Source organism: Raphanus sativus, chromosome 5, assembly GCF_000801105.2.
Source record: "Raphanus sativus cultivar WK10039 chromosome 5, ASM80110v3, whole genome shotgun sequence".
NCBI lineage: Eukaryota > Viridiplantae > Streptophyta > Magnoliopsida > Brassicales > Brassicaceae > Raphanus > Raphanus sativus.
Window position 1 is genome coordinate 22,849,830 of NC_079515.1, and position 20,204 is coordinate 22,870,033.

The 20,204-nt window shown below is 30.4% G+C and overlaps 2 protein-coding genes across 2 annotated transcripts; one reads left to right on the plus strand and one right to left on the minus strand.

Annotated features, from left to right (window-relative positions):
• Positions 1 to 7,975: 7,975 nt before the first annotated feature.
• Positions 7,976 to 10,790, minus strand: LOC108859600 (uncharacterized). The gene is made up of 10 exons (XM_018633511.2): positions 10,540 to 10,790; positions 10,402 to 10,458; positions 10,094 to 10,171; positions 9,842 to 9,895; positions 9,566 to 9,648; positions 9,282 to 9,381; positions 9,062 to 9,124; positions 8,626 to 8,874; positions 8,402 to 8,462; positions 7,976 to 8,322 (listed from the first exon to the last, which is right to left on the minus strand). The coding sequence occupies exons 1-10, from the start codon at positions 10,765 to 10,767 to the stop codon at positions 8,225 to 8,227; spliced, it is 1,071 nt and encodes a 356-aa protein (XP_018489013.1). The 5' UTR covers positions 10,768 to 10,790; the 3' UTR covers positions 7,976 to 8,224.
• A 2,767-nt stretch (positions 10,791 to 13,557) lies between these two features.
• LOC108858409 (uncharacterized) lies at positions 13,558 to 20,149 on the plus strand. Its single transcript, XM_056985795.1, has 12 exons — positions 13,558 to 13,709; positions 17,368 to 17,610; positions 17,774 to 17,861; positions 17,938 to 18,219; positions 18,307 to 18,465; positions 18,548 to 18,688; positions 18,776 to 18,832; positions 18,924 to 19,062; positions 19,140 to 19,244; positions 19,328 to 19,518; positions 19,691 to 19,732; positions 19,819 to 20,149. Exons 1-12 carry the CDS (start codon positions 13,558 to 13,560, stop codon positions 19,948 to 19,950), a joined length of 1,731 nt encoding a protein of 576 aa, XP_056841775.1. The 3' UTR covers positions 19,951 to 20,149.
• Positions 20,150 to 20,204: the final 55 nt, after the last annotated feature.

The window sequence follows — 20,204 nt, forward strand, 5'->3', positions numbered from 1 at the left end:
TATAATCGGTTAAAAAAATTTGTTTACAATCAGTGTTAAAGCATTTTTCCAGATAATATATATTTTGAATATTTTTCATAATTATATTTATTGTACAATAGTTATTTTCAATGTATAGTTTATATATATATATATTATGTAATGGCTATTATTGAATTATTATTTTACTTAAGTAAATGATATAACCATTGTTTAGGAAACATAAATAAAATAATCCATATTAATTGATTTGTTATTGATTGAAACTCTTTTGTAGTATCTAAACCTGGAAAAAATAATTCTATTTATTTTTGTTGTTTCATACATTATTTGAATTTTCTCAATTATTTAATATATCAACAACTGGAAAAAAATGTTTAATATATATTAAAAATATGAAATCTAGTTTTTATATTGTTTGAACATAAGATTAATTATTGCATTGTTTTAAAACATGGATAATACTATAAAGAATGAGTATTAGTGAATTAAGGTATGTTTAATATATAAAATAGAAATGTATATTTAATTTAAAAACTTAGGTTCAAAGATAGAATTCTAGTTAATAAGTGAATAGATTCGGACCCACACGTCAAAATGTTGATATTTTATATAAATATGTAGTTCAAATGAAATTTTTTATTTTTTTATTTGCATAGTATATATTTTTAATGGAAACTCGTAGTATGTCCAAGTATGTTGATTTATGTAAATGGTTCCACAATTTTCTTTCATTTTCGATTTTAAATATTTCCATAAATACTTAATAACTATCCTTAGATGCCAATATATATATATATATATATATATATATATATATATATATATGTGATTAGATATCTAACCAAAATATAGAAAATCTATCTTAAAAACTAAACTAAGGAATAAACTGATAATAAATGAATTTTCAATAATATTAAAAGAAATACGAATTAATACATAAAAATTACAAAAAAAATTAAAGTTTAAAATTTAGATTATATTGTAAGGTGAGTTTCCGATTTTTTTTGTTTGAATTTTTATTATTAGATATGAATATTGTGGAATAAAATGGTTAAAGGTTTTTTTTCTAAAAAAATTATCAAAGATCTTAAAGATCTTATCTAATGCCATATATTTCTTGTTTAGAATTGACTTTTATCAGATATCGCTATGGAAACCTATTATCAAAGCTCTTATACCATTTATCAAGAGGATCTTTTTTTGTTACCATATCTGAAGGATCTTATTTAATTTTTATGAATATTATATACAAATAGTGAGAAAATCAATAGGAAATCAAATATATGAATCGTTTTATGGTTTATGATTCCATAAAACATCATTGTCAAAAACTTAGCTGATTATAAGACCGGTTGTTCATTGATTCAAGAAACTATATGTCATCGTCAATAGTTTATGCAGTTCCTTGAATTATACAGTTTCTTCATCCACATCCATGCGCAAGTCGCAACACTTCCGTGTCAAGGAAACAAATCCCTTAACATATTTCCACCTCTTTAACCACAATTTTGAGACAAATTAAACATGCAACAAAATCAAAACCTTCTAATTCGTCCCGTCAATCCCCATCGCCGCCGAGATCATTATCACCAAATATGATTTTGGTAACCATGTTGCCTAAACCTATAGACAAAATCCAAACTAATCTCAAAACACTTTTCGTCCAGATCGAATCACCATCGAGTCTCTCTCCCCAATCCTCACGGTTTGATTGATCTTCAAAAAAAAAACCCAGAAAAAGAAAAGAAAGAAAAAAATATTTTAAAATTTGTTCTGTTTGATGTTTTGTATAAAAAGGATTATGTTACACGTATAGAAAAAAAAATATGGCTTGGTATGAGAATTGGTTTGACTTAAACATAACCGATGGACTTTGTATTTTTATGCTGGTTTATATTAAGTTATAAGTTCTACTGATATATCTTAATAGCCAAACATATTTAAGTAACCAAACAGTTACTATTCTAGAGGAAGTCCAAAAATAAATGACAACTTCTAAATGGTAGATAAAAAACAGGACTCTAAATTAATATAGTAGATTCCTAAATTAATAGATTAGATTATTAAAATTCTGAAATGACAAAAACTATAATATATCAATACAATTTTATTTCTGAAAAACAGATCTTCTAACTTTTTCCAGCAAATTCGTCTCTTTTCCTAAGCAAGTTTATTAATCATATCGTTTTTAATAGATATCACTGATAACCTATTTAGTGAGAAATACCAAATTGTCAAATCAAAATTCAATAACCATCCCAAATTGGTCAAGTGGTTTTGAGGGAGTTTCGATCCCAATACGGATCCGGATTAGATTTGCGCTGATTACGAAATGACTTAAGCCTTCTAGAAGGTACAAACGCATGCTGGTTCCGGGTTCAGGGGATTAGTCGGCTGGCCACGGCAGCCGGATCTCCTGATTAATAAAATAAAAATAAAAATTCAATTGTTATGGATAGATATAAAACAAGTCAGTGATCAGAGTTAAATATCCGTGTGTATTTTTATGAAGAGGGTCAAGTTTATTTATAATGATGGCTGGAAAGTTTCCTTTTAATTTTATTTTGATAACTATAACATAAAAATGGAAACTAACAAAAGGTTAATTTGCCTTTATTGTTTTGATAACTATTACATAAAAATAGAAAAAAATAAAAAAGGGTATACACATAATTTAAGATGTGGCCCAGTTTTTTTTTTTTGAAAAAAAATGTGGCATAAAGCATTAGCTTTAGCTGCCTTATATGAAGCACGGGTCTTCTCGGAACCACCGCGTCATTTTCCTCGTCGATTTAGTTAGGGTTCGGTTCTCTCTCCCTTTTTCATATCTGAAAATCTTCAATAAAAAAACTTTTTTGGTTTCTATTGGACATTTTGGAATATTTTCGACTCCAGCAAGGAGTCATTTTTCTCTCACTCTATTGGACCGTATGGACTTCAAAATATTATAATAATAGATAAAACGATTCCAAGCAGAAGTTGATCCAAATAAATATTGTGATGATGTATGGTTTTTTTTTGAAACATTGTGATGATGTATGTTTCCAAAGTTTATGATGTGTGTTTCCAAAGTTTAGTTCACAACCACTCAAATTTAAACACAAGGTAATTGGTCTCATTGCATGCATATATTCGGTGATTTTAGTGCAACTTACAAACATGATCAAAACGAGAGATTCCTGAAATGTATAGAAACTGCGGCTTAAAAGATGAACCGCGGTTTGAAATGAGATATTAACAGTTTCTATACATTATTAAGCTGCAGTTTGAAAACGTCAGGTTGTGCTTCTCATGATGATGTATGTTTTGAAGGTTTATTCAACAACTAAGATGACAATTGACCAGTTATCCAAGTTCAAGATGAAAAACAAAGTAACTAGCCTAAGTGAGTTTGTGCTTCTCATAATGATGTTTTGCTTCAGACGGTTTACTTCACAACTTTTCAAATTTCAGACATAAAATAATTAATATCAAGCAATCCATTAAATATATTCAAGGATTTGATGGACTTACAAACATGAAATGAAAGAGTGCCAACATATACTGAAAACTATAGAGCGTAATGGGAAGACTGATAATGAGTAACTCATATCAGTGACCAGCCTGAGAAACAACCTAAACAGTTCATCATCACTATGAACGTTTTTATTTACTTAAATAGAAAGTCAGACCACATGTACCTCCCTTAACACTTCTTCTTAGACAACTCAATCTTCACTTTTTCAACATCAAACTCCAGTGCTGTCATCCTACCTTTCAAATTTAAACACAAGCTAATTGGTAGCAAGTAACCCATTGCATGCATATATTCAGTGATTTTAGTGCAACTTACAAACATGATCGAAACGAAAGATTCCTAAAATGTACAGAAACTGCATTTTAAAAGATGAACTGTCGTTTGAAATGAGATATTAACAGTTTATGTACATTATTAAGCTGTAGTTTGAAAACGTGAGGTTGTGCTTTTCATGATGATGTATGTTTTGAAGGTTTACTCAACAACTAATATGACAATTAACCAGTTAGCCAAGTTCAAAATGAAAAACAAAGTAACTAGCCTAAGTGAGTTTGTGCTTCTCATTATGATGTTTTGCTTCAAACGGTTTACTTAACAACCTTTCAAATTTCAGACATAAAAGAATTAATATCAAGCAATCCATTGGATATATTCAAGGATTTGATGGACTTACAAACATGAAATGAAATATTCACAAATCTTTACTATATAAAAGTTGAAGTTATAAACTATTGACAGTGTCGTCATATGATTTAAACCACTAATCAATATATAATAAATTATTTTTAATTTGATTTTTCACTCAATTTTTTAGGTCAATATTACCAAAACATTTCATTTCAAAATTAAATGTAAGTCAATATCAAATAGGTTAAATTTACAATAGAAAATATACTATATATGAGTTAAATTAATATCTATAAGGTTTCTAAAACTAACAAAATCGTAATTACTTTAAAAATGTTAGTCTTTCAAACAATTACAATTATAAAATTTGAAACACATGATTTTCAAATTTTAGGCTACATGCTATTGAAAATATTCACAAATAAAATATATACAATATAAAAGTTGAGGCTATAAGTCATTGAGAGTGTCTACATATGATTTAAAACAACTACTCTTAATATGCCACATCACATTTTTAATATACTATTTATAAAAGTATTAATATTTCTAAAGTCTGGTCTTCTGAAAATAAAATAAAATTGCCAAATTAAGTAAACTAACCAAATTAAATTATGAAAAATTAATTAACTTGATATGTATACAATTTGTATAAATGTAAAGATTCCTATAATAAACATCCTTCCAAAGATAAGGATGTTCCTCTGGAGAGCTGTGTCAGGCGCTTTAGCAGTGGCGGATAGGCTGAACTCGAGAGGCCTCGGGGTAGACAATGTGTGTAAGCTCTGCAATGGTGGACCAGAAACCATCAATCATGTTCTGTTCCAATGTCAAGATGCCAGAAGTTTATGGTCGGAAGTAGGTTTATCACTAGCTAGTATATCTCTACACCAATCTCTTGAAGAAAATATCAGCTATGTTCTCAACTTGATGGAAGACAATAACAGACCTCAGCCTCTAGTGTGCTCGGTTCCGTGGGTTCTCTGGCTTATATGGAAGAACAGGAACTCGATCCTGTATGCGGAAACTCAACTATCAAGTCAGAAGCTCATTGGCGATATGAAAGAAGAGGTGGAGCTCTGGTTTCAACTCACCAAGAATATGGTTTCAGAGAGTACTCATATGCAGAATGGTGAAGGTTGGTCTCCTCCTGACAATGGCACCATCAAGTGCAACATTCATGCTAATTGGCGCAATGCTCACCTAATTGGCGGATTGCAAGAGATCACACCGGTAATGTGACGCACCATGCGCGAGATGCGATTGTAAATGCGCCTAACCGTTTCATTGCAGAGCTTCGGTGTGTTATCTATGCTATGTCTAGCTTGAGAGATCTAGGAGCTACAAATATAATCATCTCCACCGACTACAATGAGATCATTGAAGCTATAAAATCACCTCGGCAATTGCCTCGTTATAGAGCTCTGTTACAGCAAATATTGCATCTCAAAAGTAACTTTGTGTCTGTTACTTTTTGAGGAGAGAAAGTAACCGATAACGGGGTTGCAAGGGAGATTGCTAGAAGCGTACTGCGTGATGGAAGATTCCAGTCTTACCTAGCAATGGGTGGTCCCTCTTGGCTTCATGATAGGATTGCAAGAGAACAAGATAGAAGCAACGTTTGACTCTTATTTAGAGTGTTGTTGTTTTTGATTTTATCTACCTTATGGTAGAAGGTATTGCCTTTGTATTGGTGTTCCCACCCTTTTGATTAATATCATTCCAGACGTTCAAAAAAAAAAATCAACATCAAACAGTAAATTAACAAATATAAAATCATTAAAAATTGAGTTGATATCTCTGATATATATATTTGAAAATTTAACATAAACATGAAATGTAAAATGTAAAATAAATATTTAATAATATATATCTTAACTATTATAAATTTAATATAAGATTAGTTACAATTTTAATAACCAAATTTGTCAATATTAACCAAATTTATCTTTTAAAATAAAATAATAAATTTCTAAATAAATAAACTAACAAAAAACTGTTATAAATTAATTAAATTGATATGTATACTATTTATAAAAAATGACAATATTCCTACAAAAATTATTTTAAAATAAAGTAGAAATCTACATCAAAGGTAAATTAAAATTTTTTTAAAAAATCCTTAAAATTTTAGTTAATATCTATGATGTATAATTGGAAAATTAACATAACCATTTAGTGAAAATGGAAAATAATATTTAATTTTATATACTTACTATCTGGAATTAAACCTACAATTAACTAACAAGATTTACAATATATCATATTTAATAATATATACTTAAAATATATCATTATATCTTAAAATATAAGAATTTTAAGGGGTGTCAACCTAATATTTAAACAACTAATAAAAATATGACACATCAACATTTTAATTTACTATTTATCAAAGTGTCAATATTGCCACTTTTGTTTTTGAAAATGAAAGAACACGGAATTAAGTAAACTAACAAAATAAAATATAATAAAAATTAATTAAATTGATATGTAGACCATTTGTAAAAATGTGAAGATTCCTATTGAATATCTCTTTGAAAATAAAATAGAAATGAACATAAAAAGGTAATTGACAAATAAAAATCATTAAAATTGAGTTGATATGTATAATGTATATCTTTATATTTGGAATATTAAAATAAATGTTAAGTGAGAATTAAAATTGATATAAACTGTATATGTGTATATATATTCACTATGTTAAATTTAATATACAATTAATCAAAAATTTAATTTACTATTTATAACAATGTCAATATTTCCAAAACATGTTTTTAAATAAAAAAAATAAAGTTAATTAGCAAAACAAAATACAATTAAAATTTAAAGAGGATTTTCCAGATATGACTCAAATTTTGATTTTAAATGCAAAAGTATATCCAAACTTGAATTAAATGCAAAACTAACCTAAAAACCTTGTAAAATTACAGTCAACCCCTTGTGACAAAAAAAATAACTAGAATTCGTTTTTACAAATATAACCCCGAAAAATCTTCTGAATCTTCTGAGATAATGTAAGTCGTCTAGACGATGTCCATGGAAGTCTTCTGTTATAGTTGATCTTAAAAATAATTTATAAATTTTGCAAAAAATATTTTGATGAGTGAAAAATTAAAATCATGTAATTATAAACAGTTTTAAGTGATATAAATTAATATATAATAAAATTGAATTGTTTTCAACATAGATGAGTGAAAGTAGTGAATCATGATATTCTTTAGTTTAAGATTTGACAATATATGTTGTAGTATTGTATGTATTTCTAGGGTTAGATTTTGGAAAGCTTAAGATTATTTTTGAAAAATTGAATCTTTAACTATATATATGTTTATTTATGTGTATAGTAAAAAAAATTAAGTTTAATTTGATATTATGAAGTGTTTAGTTAGTTAATTTAGTTAAGAAATTATGTTAGGGTCTAGACGACTTACAGGAAAATTGTCTGGTGAATAATTTAAACTAGATGACTTACAGACGGTGAATAATTTAAATTAGATGACATACAGGAAAGTCTTCCAAACCGTACATTCGGCTAAAATTTTAAGAATATTTTATTTTCCCGTTTAACTATTATTTTATTTAAAAATTAAAAAATATATAATAATATTTTTTTTACTAAACTTAACCAGAAAATCTAAAAATAAACCATAAATCCTAATTTTTAAAAGAAAAACCCTAGTATTTATAAAATAGAAGCAATGTACAGGTGAGTTAGGAGTTCTAGATTTAGGGTGAACTAAAGATTGTTTGATGATTATAGGGTGCAATTTCTCTTTTATTAAAGTAATATTCATATCTAGACTTTTGAAATCATTGTTTTTAAACATTCATCTGCTCAACTCAAACAGAACGAGCAAATTGGTCAGACCAATTAGTAGGAGATCAAAACTTTCATAATGTAATGCCGTGAAAATTGAACTTTCAAACTAAAAAATATTCACGCCTGATACGAAATATCATCGCACTATTAAATTCATAACTCAGGATCCATGGTCTATGGTGGAGCACATTAGAAGAAACATATATTCCTCTATCTATTCAGCTTCTGAACAAAGACCAATTCTGTGACTCCTCACCATTGTTGCGGAAATGGAACCTTCATGGAAGTTCATATTTGACAGTCGCCAGATACAGACCAGATGCAGGAGCCATGGGTTTGGCTGCAGACACAGTCTTCGCCTCCAGGATTCGTTCAACTGAAGCAAATTCATAGACAAACCCTCTCTTCAACTTAACCCACAAACGTGAACTCAACAAGGAGAGACAGAGACTTACCATCTGAAACGGTCAACTCTCCAGTGCCAACACATTTAAGTGCTCCTACAAGCAGTCGAACCTGCACGACATAAAGAGACTATAAATCAAGGTGACTTAAACAGTATCTCAAATCTGTCAGACTTAATGTAGACAAATCAATTTGATTTGGTTTCTCATAACAATCAAGAGACTACAACTGATAATATATGATCTACCAAGAGAATCAGTGGATATAATCAAACCTGGTGGTACAGAAAACCGCGGGCACGCGCTGTTACTACGTAGCAGCGGTGTCGTCTTCTTACACCAAAAGTCTCGCCGAAATTTGTAGTAACACCAGCAGTCTCAGTCTTGGTTTGGCTGGAACATGCGAGAGGATCATCTCCATTGTTTAGGTTACTCTCCGCCCTTTCCATGATAGATGGAAAATATGGTGTTGATGGTACTTCCATGACATTGAATTCATCTAAACATCTCACAGGTGACTTTGCCTGCAAAGTTTTATCAAGTTTTAGTAGAAACAATAATCTAAAATTGAAATTTACGTTTTACCAAACAACCAATTAGATGCATGGATCAGCAAATTATGAAAAAAAACACCCAATCATTCAATACATTTCAACTGGTCGGGTATTAAATAACGAGAGTGTTCAACTAGAAACTAGAAAGAAATTTGACCTGGCAACCAGCTGCCCTGAAGGAGGTAAAGTCATGAGATCCAACGAGAACTCTGCATGCTTCCTGTGTAACAATCAATGATTGACGATGGTCATTAGATATCTCTTGCTTTTAGAGTTGTAAGTTATCTTTTAAGGGAAAATAAAATAGGTTTGGATCACACTGCTGATGTAGATCACAGTAACGACAAAAACCGATCAGAATAGAAGTAGGTGAAAACCTGCATAGAGCGAAGATCTAGCTCCTCAGGAACATGCCACGCACGGTCTTTTTCAAGGATGGATAAAGGATCCGACCCCGAAAGCAAGCGGTAGAAGTACCTACAGTGATGTGAGGGTCAGGGAAACATTCAAGTAATCAACTGCTGGGACAGACCCATCTAACTGAAGTCAGACTGTCAGAGTTCTTTGAATTCACAGTATCAGCACATAAATATGAGCACTGAAATGTATAGAACAACGGAATATTAGCTTCTTTAATGAGTGATGCAGAGAGAATACCTACGTGCGCTCCCGGGCTTTATATCTGGCATGATAATTACTTGGGACACACCGAACATCAGTCACCATAACATCACCGTCATTTCTCTGATTAGTTAAAACGTAAGGATTTTTAATCAGATGTTCGGTACAAGACAGATCAAACTAGGTGAGAGCAAGCACTTTTAGGAAAATACAGATAAAAAGAAACTCATATAGGAATAATGTAGACTTCAGTTAAAACTTTGTTAAGGTCACCAATTACATGAGTGAGTAATCGTGAAATGAGAAGAATATTAACCTGTAAGAAATGGTTCACAGCTCTCTGGACCACACCAGGTTCATGAGGTGGTAACTGCATTTAGAGAATAGGTTTCAATGAGAAATCTACTAATCTCTATACTTGATAGCTTCCACGAACATTAAAGCATATAAGATAACAATTGGAACATTCAGTGTCCTCTTCTCTTATTAATATTATCATTTTTCCTTCACATGAAAAGTAAAGCGGATAATACCAAATTGTAAGCAGGGGATGAAAAAGGGATAATACCACATCACCAGGCTTTCTTTTACTGAGGCGTTCCACATCAACATGGCAAACATTTGATAGAGCATGCACTCCTGCATCCTAGAGCGAAACAAGATGCCATAACAATGAGCATATATCATTAAAACCTCTAAATCTGCTTAGACCTAATTGATCAAAATCTTTATATCAATTGACTATGAATGCACCAGTCCCTATGAATCTGTAGTGACAAAGGCAATTCAAATTCAAAACTGGATGAAACAAAAATGTGTATGATCAGATCATCATTATTGATCTGTGGCCCCAATAAACAAACGAGAAGCTCTCACCGTTCGACTTGAGCAGAAGATCTTGACAGGCTGGCCAATAAACTTATGAAAAGCCTCCTGGAAGTGGATCAGTGAAGATAACAACATATCATCATCAGTCTAATGTGAACAGAGAAATGTGAAGACATTGAGGAGCACCTGCAATACGCCGACGACGGTGCGGTCCTTAGGCTGCTGTTGTGACCCCGAGAAACGCGTTCCTATATACTCGATTGCAACCAAGTAACGCTGCGCTCTAGGGTTCATCGATAGCTCCGACTCAGAGTCAACCGGTCCTTCTTCTTCTTCGCCCTCGATCTTCGCAACCTTTGATAGTCTCTCTAGCGAAGCTGAATCCTCAAGAGGATGCTTCAGATTATCACTCATTCTAACTTTCCCCCCCTCACTGAAATACTTTTTTTTCGATACAAGGGTTTAAGGATACGACGGCGTTTACCCTTGTTCAGCACTTTGGCTCAACTATACTGTTCAGATTCAATTTTTCATTACCACAAAGCTTATACAAACATTTAATAGAAATAAGAGAATTAATTAGACTTAATATTTGATGGTATGAGCCAAGCCTATGATACAGACACCAAAATGAATATATTTTGGTTTTTCTTTTAAAAGGTACTAGATCATGACCCGCGCGACCGCGCGGATTTATTTTTTATTTTTAACACATAACATATATTCTATAATAGTTAATACAATTTGAAGTTTGTCCTTTTCACATAATATGGTTTTATATAATCTCGAGTTTTCTCATTGTTTAAGAAAAATGTTAAAACTGTTTTTTCTATTAATAGTTTTTCATTGGTGTATTAGAGATATAAATGTATGGTGAAAACACTAACATAATATCAAACAATACGATTTGGTTTTGACATTGTGCTTTTTGGGAGTTTTTTCTGAATGTTTTGTGAATGTCCAATAATAAATACGAAGGCAAATACTTGTACACACATTTTAAGTGGGAGGAATTGAATATTTTCTAACCTATTAAGTTAGATATAATAAATACAAAATCTATTGACACCGAGATTTTAGGTATAGTAGAATAAACTTGGAGAAGAGGGTTTTTCATATTCATAATTTTTCAAATCTGGCAATTTGATTGTGAATATTTGATTGTAACCGAGATTTTAGGTATAGTAGACTCAACTTGGTGAAGAGGTTTTCCAATAATCGATTTTTTTTAAAAAGTATAAATTGATGTTTTTGAAATAAGAATATACGTTAGTATATTCTATTTAGTGTATATTCAAAGTAAACCTCGATTATTTGAGAATAAAAAAATATATTCTGATATCTTTAGTATTGAGTTTTAAAAGTTATGTATCAAGCTATTTAAAATTTTAAAGATTCATCAGTATTCGATGCCAAATAATTGTTTTCTAAATCCGATATTGTAGGTTGAGAGTTATTTGGTTAATTGAATCAATTGGTTTAGTTGTATAATGACTGGCTAAAGATTCGTGTAATTTTTGTAATTTTTTGTCAACCTACTCGTGTAATAATATTTATATTTTTAATAATATGTGTAATATTTATTTTTATTTCTATCTATTTATATTTTTATTTTTAAGAACTCAGACTCGTGTAAATATTGGAGACATTTATCGTATTCATTTGACTATAATAAAAGAGAGGTTTATTGTATTCATTTGACTATAATAAAAGAGAGGGATTGTTATATTTGTACTATGATATAATATAAAAATGATAATGTGAGTATACTCTAACGAAAAGAATATATATTTTATTTAATAGATGTATATAATGTAAAAGACATAAATCTTATTGTGGAGTTAATTGATAGATGGTTGATATCTAACTCTTTAAGAAAATATTTAAAGAATAATAATGTGATGTCCAACTTAAAAATCCACCTAAAAGAAGTTATAATGTTTCTGTTTTAATAAGATAGATGTATAGCAAGGATGACAAGTTATTTAAAGGTCATGAGCATTTTCACATTTACTCTTTCTTTTCCAAGAGAAATTAAGTCATCAACCTCTGTTTTGATTTCTTTTTTGAGTTCTTCTTTGTGCTCTTCTTATATGCTTCGGAAAAAAGTCACTGCTCTATCTTCTACGATCCAAATTTTACTCTTATCTTTTTCCTCAAACACGTAATATGAGTCTCAAATGCATCAATCAAATTGTTGTTCTCTTAACCACCAAATGTCGATTCTTTACCATCAGTAATATAAAGCCTAACTCAGCTGCATTAAATGCTTGAATTCTTCAGTTTAAGACTAAAGAGCAATCAATTGCAGAAGTTTTTCTCCAAGAAATAGCAAAACTCAGAGAGAGCTAAACCAATGTGTTTTGCTATCTGCTGTAAGTATCCTCATCTTTCTTATGTTGTGATTACGATTATTAAGTCTAGAACAAGAGTGTTATAGTAACTAGACTATCGGCTATAAAATTGTAAGAATTGCTAAATTAGCAACAAACCTTGTAGTTAGACATTTAAGATAATGGTAAGGTAGTCTTAATACATGCATTGTTGGTTCGCCTTTTGCTGATGTGGCTATACAAAGGTAAGAAAATTTGATGCACATCCAATCAACAAAGACCATAATTACCTTCACATGTAACTAATTTATATATCAAGATGCTTATATATAGAAAGTAACATTAGAAATTTAAAAGAACAAAAAAATATTCACTTCACATGTATTTGTTGGAAACAATTATATTCGGCTTGAAAAATAGACATGAAAATGATACATTATCATGTTTCTTTCATTTGTGTACTAAATTTAAACATTTTAATAACTATATTAATTATTTATATGTAAAATATATGTGTATATGTATCAAATGTAGACTATTGTGAATGTAGTATTGTTTAATTTATAATAAATTCAACATAAGTAAACATGAAATCAGAAACTATAAAACTGAAATTTCAAAAGGTTATACTTTAACCAACATAAAGTTTTAAACCTATCAGCAAATTCAAAGCCTAAAGTCTATATAAAACACATCAAAATGTTAGTAGTTTATATATTGTATGCAAAATTAACAACTTTTCAAAACAACGCATCAAAATCTATATAAAACGCATCATCATTTTTTTATTTTTTCTTTTGTAGAAGTGGAGGACCAGTACGTGGGACCAAGGATTGATGGAGATGCGGTCAACATTGATTTTGTTATGGCCATGGTGGATCATTTTAAGTCTCATAGAATGATACACCACCGCTACATCTATCAGATCGTAGCCAAAGCAATCGATATTTTCGAGAAAAGTGCTTCTCTATCACCGATAACTGTAGAAGACAAATGTCACATCACACATATCGATAACTGGAGGTTCTAAGGGTTCATTGCAGTTTAAGACTTTGTTTTTCAGTTTGATTATTGACTCACGCTTTCCTTTCAGCTTGCATCTTTCAGAGTTTTTTTTCCTTTCAAACAATTTACCTATTTTGATTAAACTTTTTCTCTTGGCACGTGATGATTAGCAGACTTTGAAAAGATCATTACTCTCCTTGCGCAACAGTTCAGCATTAGTCTTTGCTTATTTTTCAACTAATATCACATATCCCTGTGGCAATTATAACTTCTCACTTAGTAGTATTAACTTCTCCCTGTAATAAAATTACGCATTTGAAGTTATTACTTCTCACTTGATAGTATTCACTTAGTACTTAGTAGTAGTCCTAAAAGAAATAAAATTATAATCTAGGCTAATTATTTAAAAAATTAATATATATTATTTTAATTAAATATTAAGATATAATAAACTGCCATTAAATATAAGAGACTAAAAATTATTTAAATCAGTTAAAAGAGAAGATGATGTCTTAGAAAAACATAAATCTTCTAAGAATTCATATTTGTCAAAATATAAATTAGTAGTATAAAATAATAACATTATAAAAGTGACCTAAAAGTTAGATTGATATATTTGCTACCTCCTTACAAATTTAACATTGCCAATATTTTAAGTTAAGTTTTAGAAATAATAAAACTTCCGTATCATTTAAAAATGGATATAGATATCTAAAGTATCAGAAATTTAAACTATTTAAAGTTACTAAATTGATATTTAGAATGATATTATGTAAATTAATATAAAAATTAAACTACCATGAATAAAAATATTAAATCTTAAAATAGTTAAAATTCTTTGAAAATCATATTTTCAATAATTTAATAAGTTATTAATTTAATATATGAGAAATAGTAATTTAATAAGTTATTAATAGCTTTTGATAAAGTTCAGTGGACAATACGTCACATTACAAAGATTTGTTTTTAATTGTTACCTCAGTATATCAATAAAAACTGTTAGATTTGTCCATCATTTAATTATAACTAGGATATAACCCGCGCGCTTTAAAAAGCGCGGAATTAAATTTTGTTGATAAATTTATTTATATTTTTTTTTTGTTTATTTATTTTAGATAGATCTAACAACTTTTAAAAATAAAATTGTAAAATTATTTCATTTTAAAAGTATAGATTTTAAATAAATTAGTTAAGAAGATATACACAGTTTTAATTAGTATTTCAACTATTTACTAAAATCGTGGTACAAATAATATTCTGTGTAACAATAAACACAGTATCTGCGTTCAAATCTTTTTAAAATTATAATTTATTATGTAATGGTAAATTACTGAAAATTAAAAATCTAATGGTATTAGAAAATTACTTAAACGTGTTGGACTATGTTATAAATGACTAAATCTATAAAAACTGCCCATTACAAAACTTATTATAAAATTATTATGGTATATACGATTGTCTAGTATGTATTTTATGTAGAGTCATATATATAATATATGATAATTTATTTATTATAATATTAGTATATATAAGTGGAGTTTTTTAAGTATATGTGCTTTTACGTCTATGTTTAAATGTATTTTTGGAAATATATTATTAAGTTAGATATCATTGATAATTATAAATCTTAAGTGCCATAGACTATGTTACGTGAATACGCGTTCCTTATGTAACAATATTAAGTAGTAAAAAAAGGATAATAACATATGTATCTAGGTTCATATTAAGTCAGTCACAACATGTCCAATAGGTTCAAAGAAAAAGATGCCACAGTAGATTTAAATAGGACTCTAAATTAATAGATTAGATGTCCTACAAAATAAGTATGTGCAAAAACCAATTTAGGTTAGAAAATTATCTATCGATGCATTTAGAGAAGTCTCTACATATTTTATCAAATTTCTATGCTTTTCGCTATTCCACTTCCGTCTTAAGCTGTTGTTTGGAATGTAGATACATATATACATATATGTATGGATACATTACCATACATACATATATCTATATATGCACATAGATACATATATGTAAATGTAAGGATATGTTACCAGGATAATCATTGTGAACTCAACAGTTAATTCAACTAGACATAAATTCAACATCACACATTGACAATTTTATGAATGCAAACATCTGGTCTGGTCCATACCTTTAGTCAGTGCACCCATAGGTTTTGTGATGATGACTCTACTTCTATGATTTACAAGTGTGTTAGAAAGTGGTAAAAACGGCCTATAGAGTGTTATCATCAAACTATCTATTAGGTTTAAACATTGTAGAAAACTGTTAATTACCTTCAAAATAACTTCATCAGTTTCACATACTGTATAAAAATTATTGAATCAAACATAAAATTACAAAGAATCACAAAACTATAATGCAATACCCTATTTAAAATTTAAAATTTAATGTAATGTGTAAAGTTACATTTCAAAATATGTTCCCAAAAATAGATACTATATTTATAATTATAGAAAACAACAAAAATATATTGTCATATTATTTCTAAATTAAATAGAAAACTAGATCTTGACCCGTACGACCGCACGGGTATTAATTTTCAGTTTTAGTTTTTTTATACTAAATAATATATTTATAATATTTAATCGTTTTATATTGACTAAGTTAGGGGTGGGTATTTGGGTATCCACTCGAATTCGGTTAAAATCTATTCGGATTTGAGTTTTTTGAGTTTAAAGATTCTACCTCTATTCGGGTATTTATAAACTTTGGTTCCGGTTTGATTCAGATCTTTGCGGGTTTGATAACCCGTTTAAACTATTTTTGAATTTTCAAAATTTATATATCTTTAAATTTCCCTAAATCTAAAAATAAAAATAATATAACATGTAAATTTGAGTAATGTAAGCCAAAGTACCTAAATTAAAAATTAAAATAGGTTTAACTTGAATATTTGGATGAAGAATAAATATATATTTTAAATATTTTTGGAGTTTTGATTATTGTTTATCTACTTTAAAATGTTTACTTTTGATTATTTTTTATATTTCAAATATTTTAACCAACTTAAAATAGCTTATATCTTGGATATTAATTCGAAAAATAGCTAACATATTGAAGTATATAAATATGATTTAAATACATTTGAATATCCGAAATATTTCGTTCGGAGGAAGTTTGGTTATGGTTCTCTAGATACCAAAATGGTAAATCCGTTTGGATATTATCTAGTTTCGGTTCAAATATGCTAATACTTTTTCGTTCAAATTTTTTAAATGAAGAGTTGATATTATAATTTTCAGAATCTTTTGTCTAATAAAAATGTATTTTTTGAATTTGACATTGATTTAATGGAGAAATTAATGAAGTGTATTTAATTTAAATTTAATTTGGAAAACACATTAATTGAAGTGGAAAAGACAGCATTAAAATATGAAATATTATTTAATGTCAGTAGCATACCATTGTAAATAAAAGTGAAAACTAAGAGGTATTTTATATGGGTACTTCTCTTTTAATAATATAGATTATTCCTAAATAATTGACCCGGGCGTAAACCGGAAATGCACCTAGTTACATTAAATTTTAGAAATCGAAGCTAAAAGCTTTTCGTTAATTATAAGACTCGATATAAACCGGGTTAAACCGAAATTGAACCAAATCAATTACACTAAATTTTAGAACCAAAATACTAAACCATAAAACGTGAATAAAGGACACGTGTCGCGAGAAGACATAACCCGTGTGCGTCATCATCCCATGTGACCGGAAAAGCCAGTAGAAGAAGAACAGTAGCGTGTTTTTATAAACAAGACAGAAACTTTGACCCCCCCAACAAAGCGCGAAATTCGATTGCGATGAAGAAGATTGTTTGGATCACACTGCTCTGTTTATTCGTTATCGCAGAGGCAGATCATGTTGGTTTCGATGTTCGTCATCACTTATCCACCGTCACCAGGTTTTTTCACTTTCCCTCTTATTACATTTTCCATCGTTGTTACGACATTGAATCAGGAACAACACTTTCACATCTGTGTCTGACTTTTAACCTAATTTGTCAGAAAAGGTTGTGTAGATTAAGATTATTTAGCTGAGTTTATAAATTGGATTTGGAAATGCAGATACTCTGTTTCAAAAGAAGTCTCTCAAAATTTGATTGAAGGGTCAACTATCCCCAGTGAGTGTACACCTATCCACCTTAACCTTGTGGTAAGGCATAAACTTACATCTTTGATAAATGGAACATCCAAACGAGGAACTGATGAATACTGAAAAATGGTGTTAGGCTAGGCATGGAACTCGTTCTCCAACCAAGAAAAGGTTACGTGAACTGGAGAATTTATCCGGTAGGTTAAAGGAGCTTGTAAGAGATGCAAAAGCTTCAGACAAAGTCCCTGGATGGTTAGGGAAATGGGTATCTCCATGGCAAGGGAAAGTGAAAGGCGGGGAGCTGATCAAACAAGGAGAGGAGGAGCTGTACCAGCTTGGAATCAGAGTCAGGGAACGGTTTCCGACTTTGTTCAAAGAGGATTATCACCCTGATGTTTACACCATAAGAGCTACTCAGGTTGGTGTGTTTGGTTGCTTTTTGAGCTACAAAGCAAAGTTTTTTTTTATTTTTATTATTAATGTTAACACTCTTGAATTGGTTAAGATTCCTCGGGCGTCTGCAAGTGCTGTGGCGTTTGGGATGGGGTTGTTCAGTGAGAAAGGAGATCTTGGACCTGGTCGTAATAGAGCGTTCGCTGTCACTAGTGAGAACCGTGCTAGTGATACCAAGCTGAGGTTTTTTGAGTGTTGTCAAAACTATAAGGTATATAGTTGGTGATTGTCTCAGTCTTGTAATTTGTATTGTATGTGTGAGTATTATTCTTTAACATGGTATATGAATGCAGAGCTATAGGAAAGCTAAAGGGCCTGCTGTGGATAAGCTCAAGGAGCCTGTTCTCGATAAGATTACAGCTTCCGTTGCAAAGAGACATGATTTGAATTTCACTAAACAGGACATTTCTTCTCTCTGGTTTCTTTGCAAGCAGGTGCTTCTTTCCTTCTTTGCATTTTTGTTAAAACATTTCTTTAATTGAATGGATTGGAATGCTTAAAGTTCTTTTGAAAAATTTCAGGAAGCATCATTGCTTAATGTAACGAATCAAAGTTGTGAACTTTTCACGCCATCTGAGGTAATTTGTTTAATGATGTGTTTGAATGATCTTTAGCTTATGGATTTTAGTGTTAGTTAGTTGTGAGTAAACACATGATCAAAAACTGTAGGTTGCTTTGCTGGAATGGGCAGATGACTTGGAAGTGTTTATCCTCAAAGGTTATGGAAACTCCTTGAACTACAAAATGGGAGTTCCGTTGTTAGACGATGTTTTGCATTCGATGGAAGAAGCTATCAAGGCCAGAGAAGGTAAAGTCAACTTGAAACAAGGACAAGAAGTTGAACTATTTGCTTGTCATCTTGATCCTTTTTTCATTACCATGCAGACAAGCTCCCACCTGGAAGCTACGAAAAAGCAAGGCTTAGGTTTGCACATGCGGAAACAATAGTTCCCTTCTCTTGTCTTCTTGGGCTCTTCCTAGGTGGATCTGGTTAGTCTATCAGTATTTCTCTGCGTTTGCAATTCGTTGTAAAACAGATAAGTCCCCTTAATGCCTTGTTAAAATGTTTCTAGAGTATGAGAAGATACAGAAGGAGAAACCATTGGAACTCCCTCCCCAGCCTCCTAAGACCAGGGACTTTAAAGGCAGCACCATGGCCCCCTTTGGTGGGAACAACATGCTTGTACTCTACAGTTGTCCTGCACCTTCCTCTCCCAAGTACTTTGTGCAGGTTCTGCACAACGAGCTTCCCATAGCACTTCCAGTAAGTTCCATCTGATTAATGAACGCAAACCCAACTTCAACTCTATTGTAGTGGCAACATAGAATTTGAGTTCAAACTTCCTTGAGAAATGAACTGACTTATTTTTCCTTGAACTCTTTTCTTATGCTTCTTCCTAACATCTCCTTACAAGTTTATATATTTCTGACAACAGGGTTGTGATGGAAAAGACTTCTGTCCTCTTGAAGATTTCAAGGTATTATGCAAACATTCCCTCTAAATGTTTTCCTCGTTAACACAGCACAACGCATCCATGACTCACTTTTGTCTTTTTTCTTACAGGCCAAAGTGGTGACCCCTCATCTCAAGCATGCTTTTGACAACCTCTGCAATGCTAATCTAGATGACCCTAAACAGAAGCATCAATCTTTGTGGAGTTGGCTGTTGGGGTCGAGCCAAAAGGCCGAGCTCTAAATAACTATTTATTTACTTGACAACTTTTCCTTAAATCACATAGAGCAATGTTGTCGGTCTTTTGTTTGTCCTCCCTTTGCCACAGTTCTTTGTAATCTGAAATAGCTCGCAAGCTTTCATTTGATACCAGTAAGTAGTTCACTCACTAGTCAGAACTCATATGTTGATTCTTGCTAAGATAAAACATTTTGTTGGTTCCTTTCTACATGTTCTGAAGTCTCTTTTATTGAAACCAAATATAAAAAGAAAGTCTC

Excerpts from the sequence above, each read along its gene's own strand:
- LOC108859600 (XM_018633511.2), bottom strand. The coding sequence starts at position 10,767 with ATGAGTGATAATCTGAAGCATCCTCTTGAGGATTCAGCTTCGCTAGAG. Across the intron at positions 10,172-10,401 it reads TCTTCTGCTCAAGTCGAACG|GATGCAGGAGTGCATGCTCT; the intron begins GTGAGAGCTTCT and ends GTTTCGCTCTAG. Across the intron at positions 9,125-9,281 it reads TAGATCTTCGCTCTATGCAG|GAAGCATGCAGAGTTCTCGT; the intron begins GTTTTCACCTAC and ends ATTGTTACACAG.
- LOC108858409 (XM_056985795.1), top strand. The coding sequence starts at position 13,558 with ATGGTGGATCATTTTAAGTCTCATAGAATGATACACCACCGCTACATC. Across the intron at positions 17,611-17,773 it reads CACTTATCCACCGTCACCAG|ATACTCTGTTTCAAAAGAAG; the intron begins GTTTTTTCACTT and ends TTGGAAATGCAG. Across the intron at positions 18,466-18,547 it reads AGTGTTGTCAAAACTATAAG|AGCTATAGGAAAGCTAAAGG; the intron begins GTATATAGTTGG and ends ATATGAATGCAG.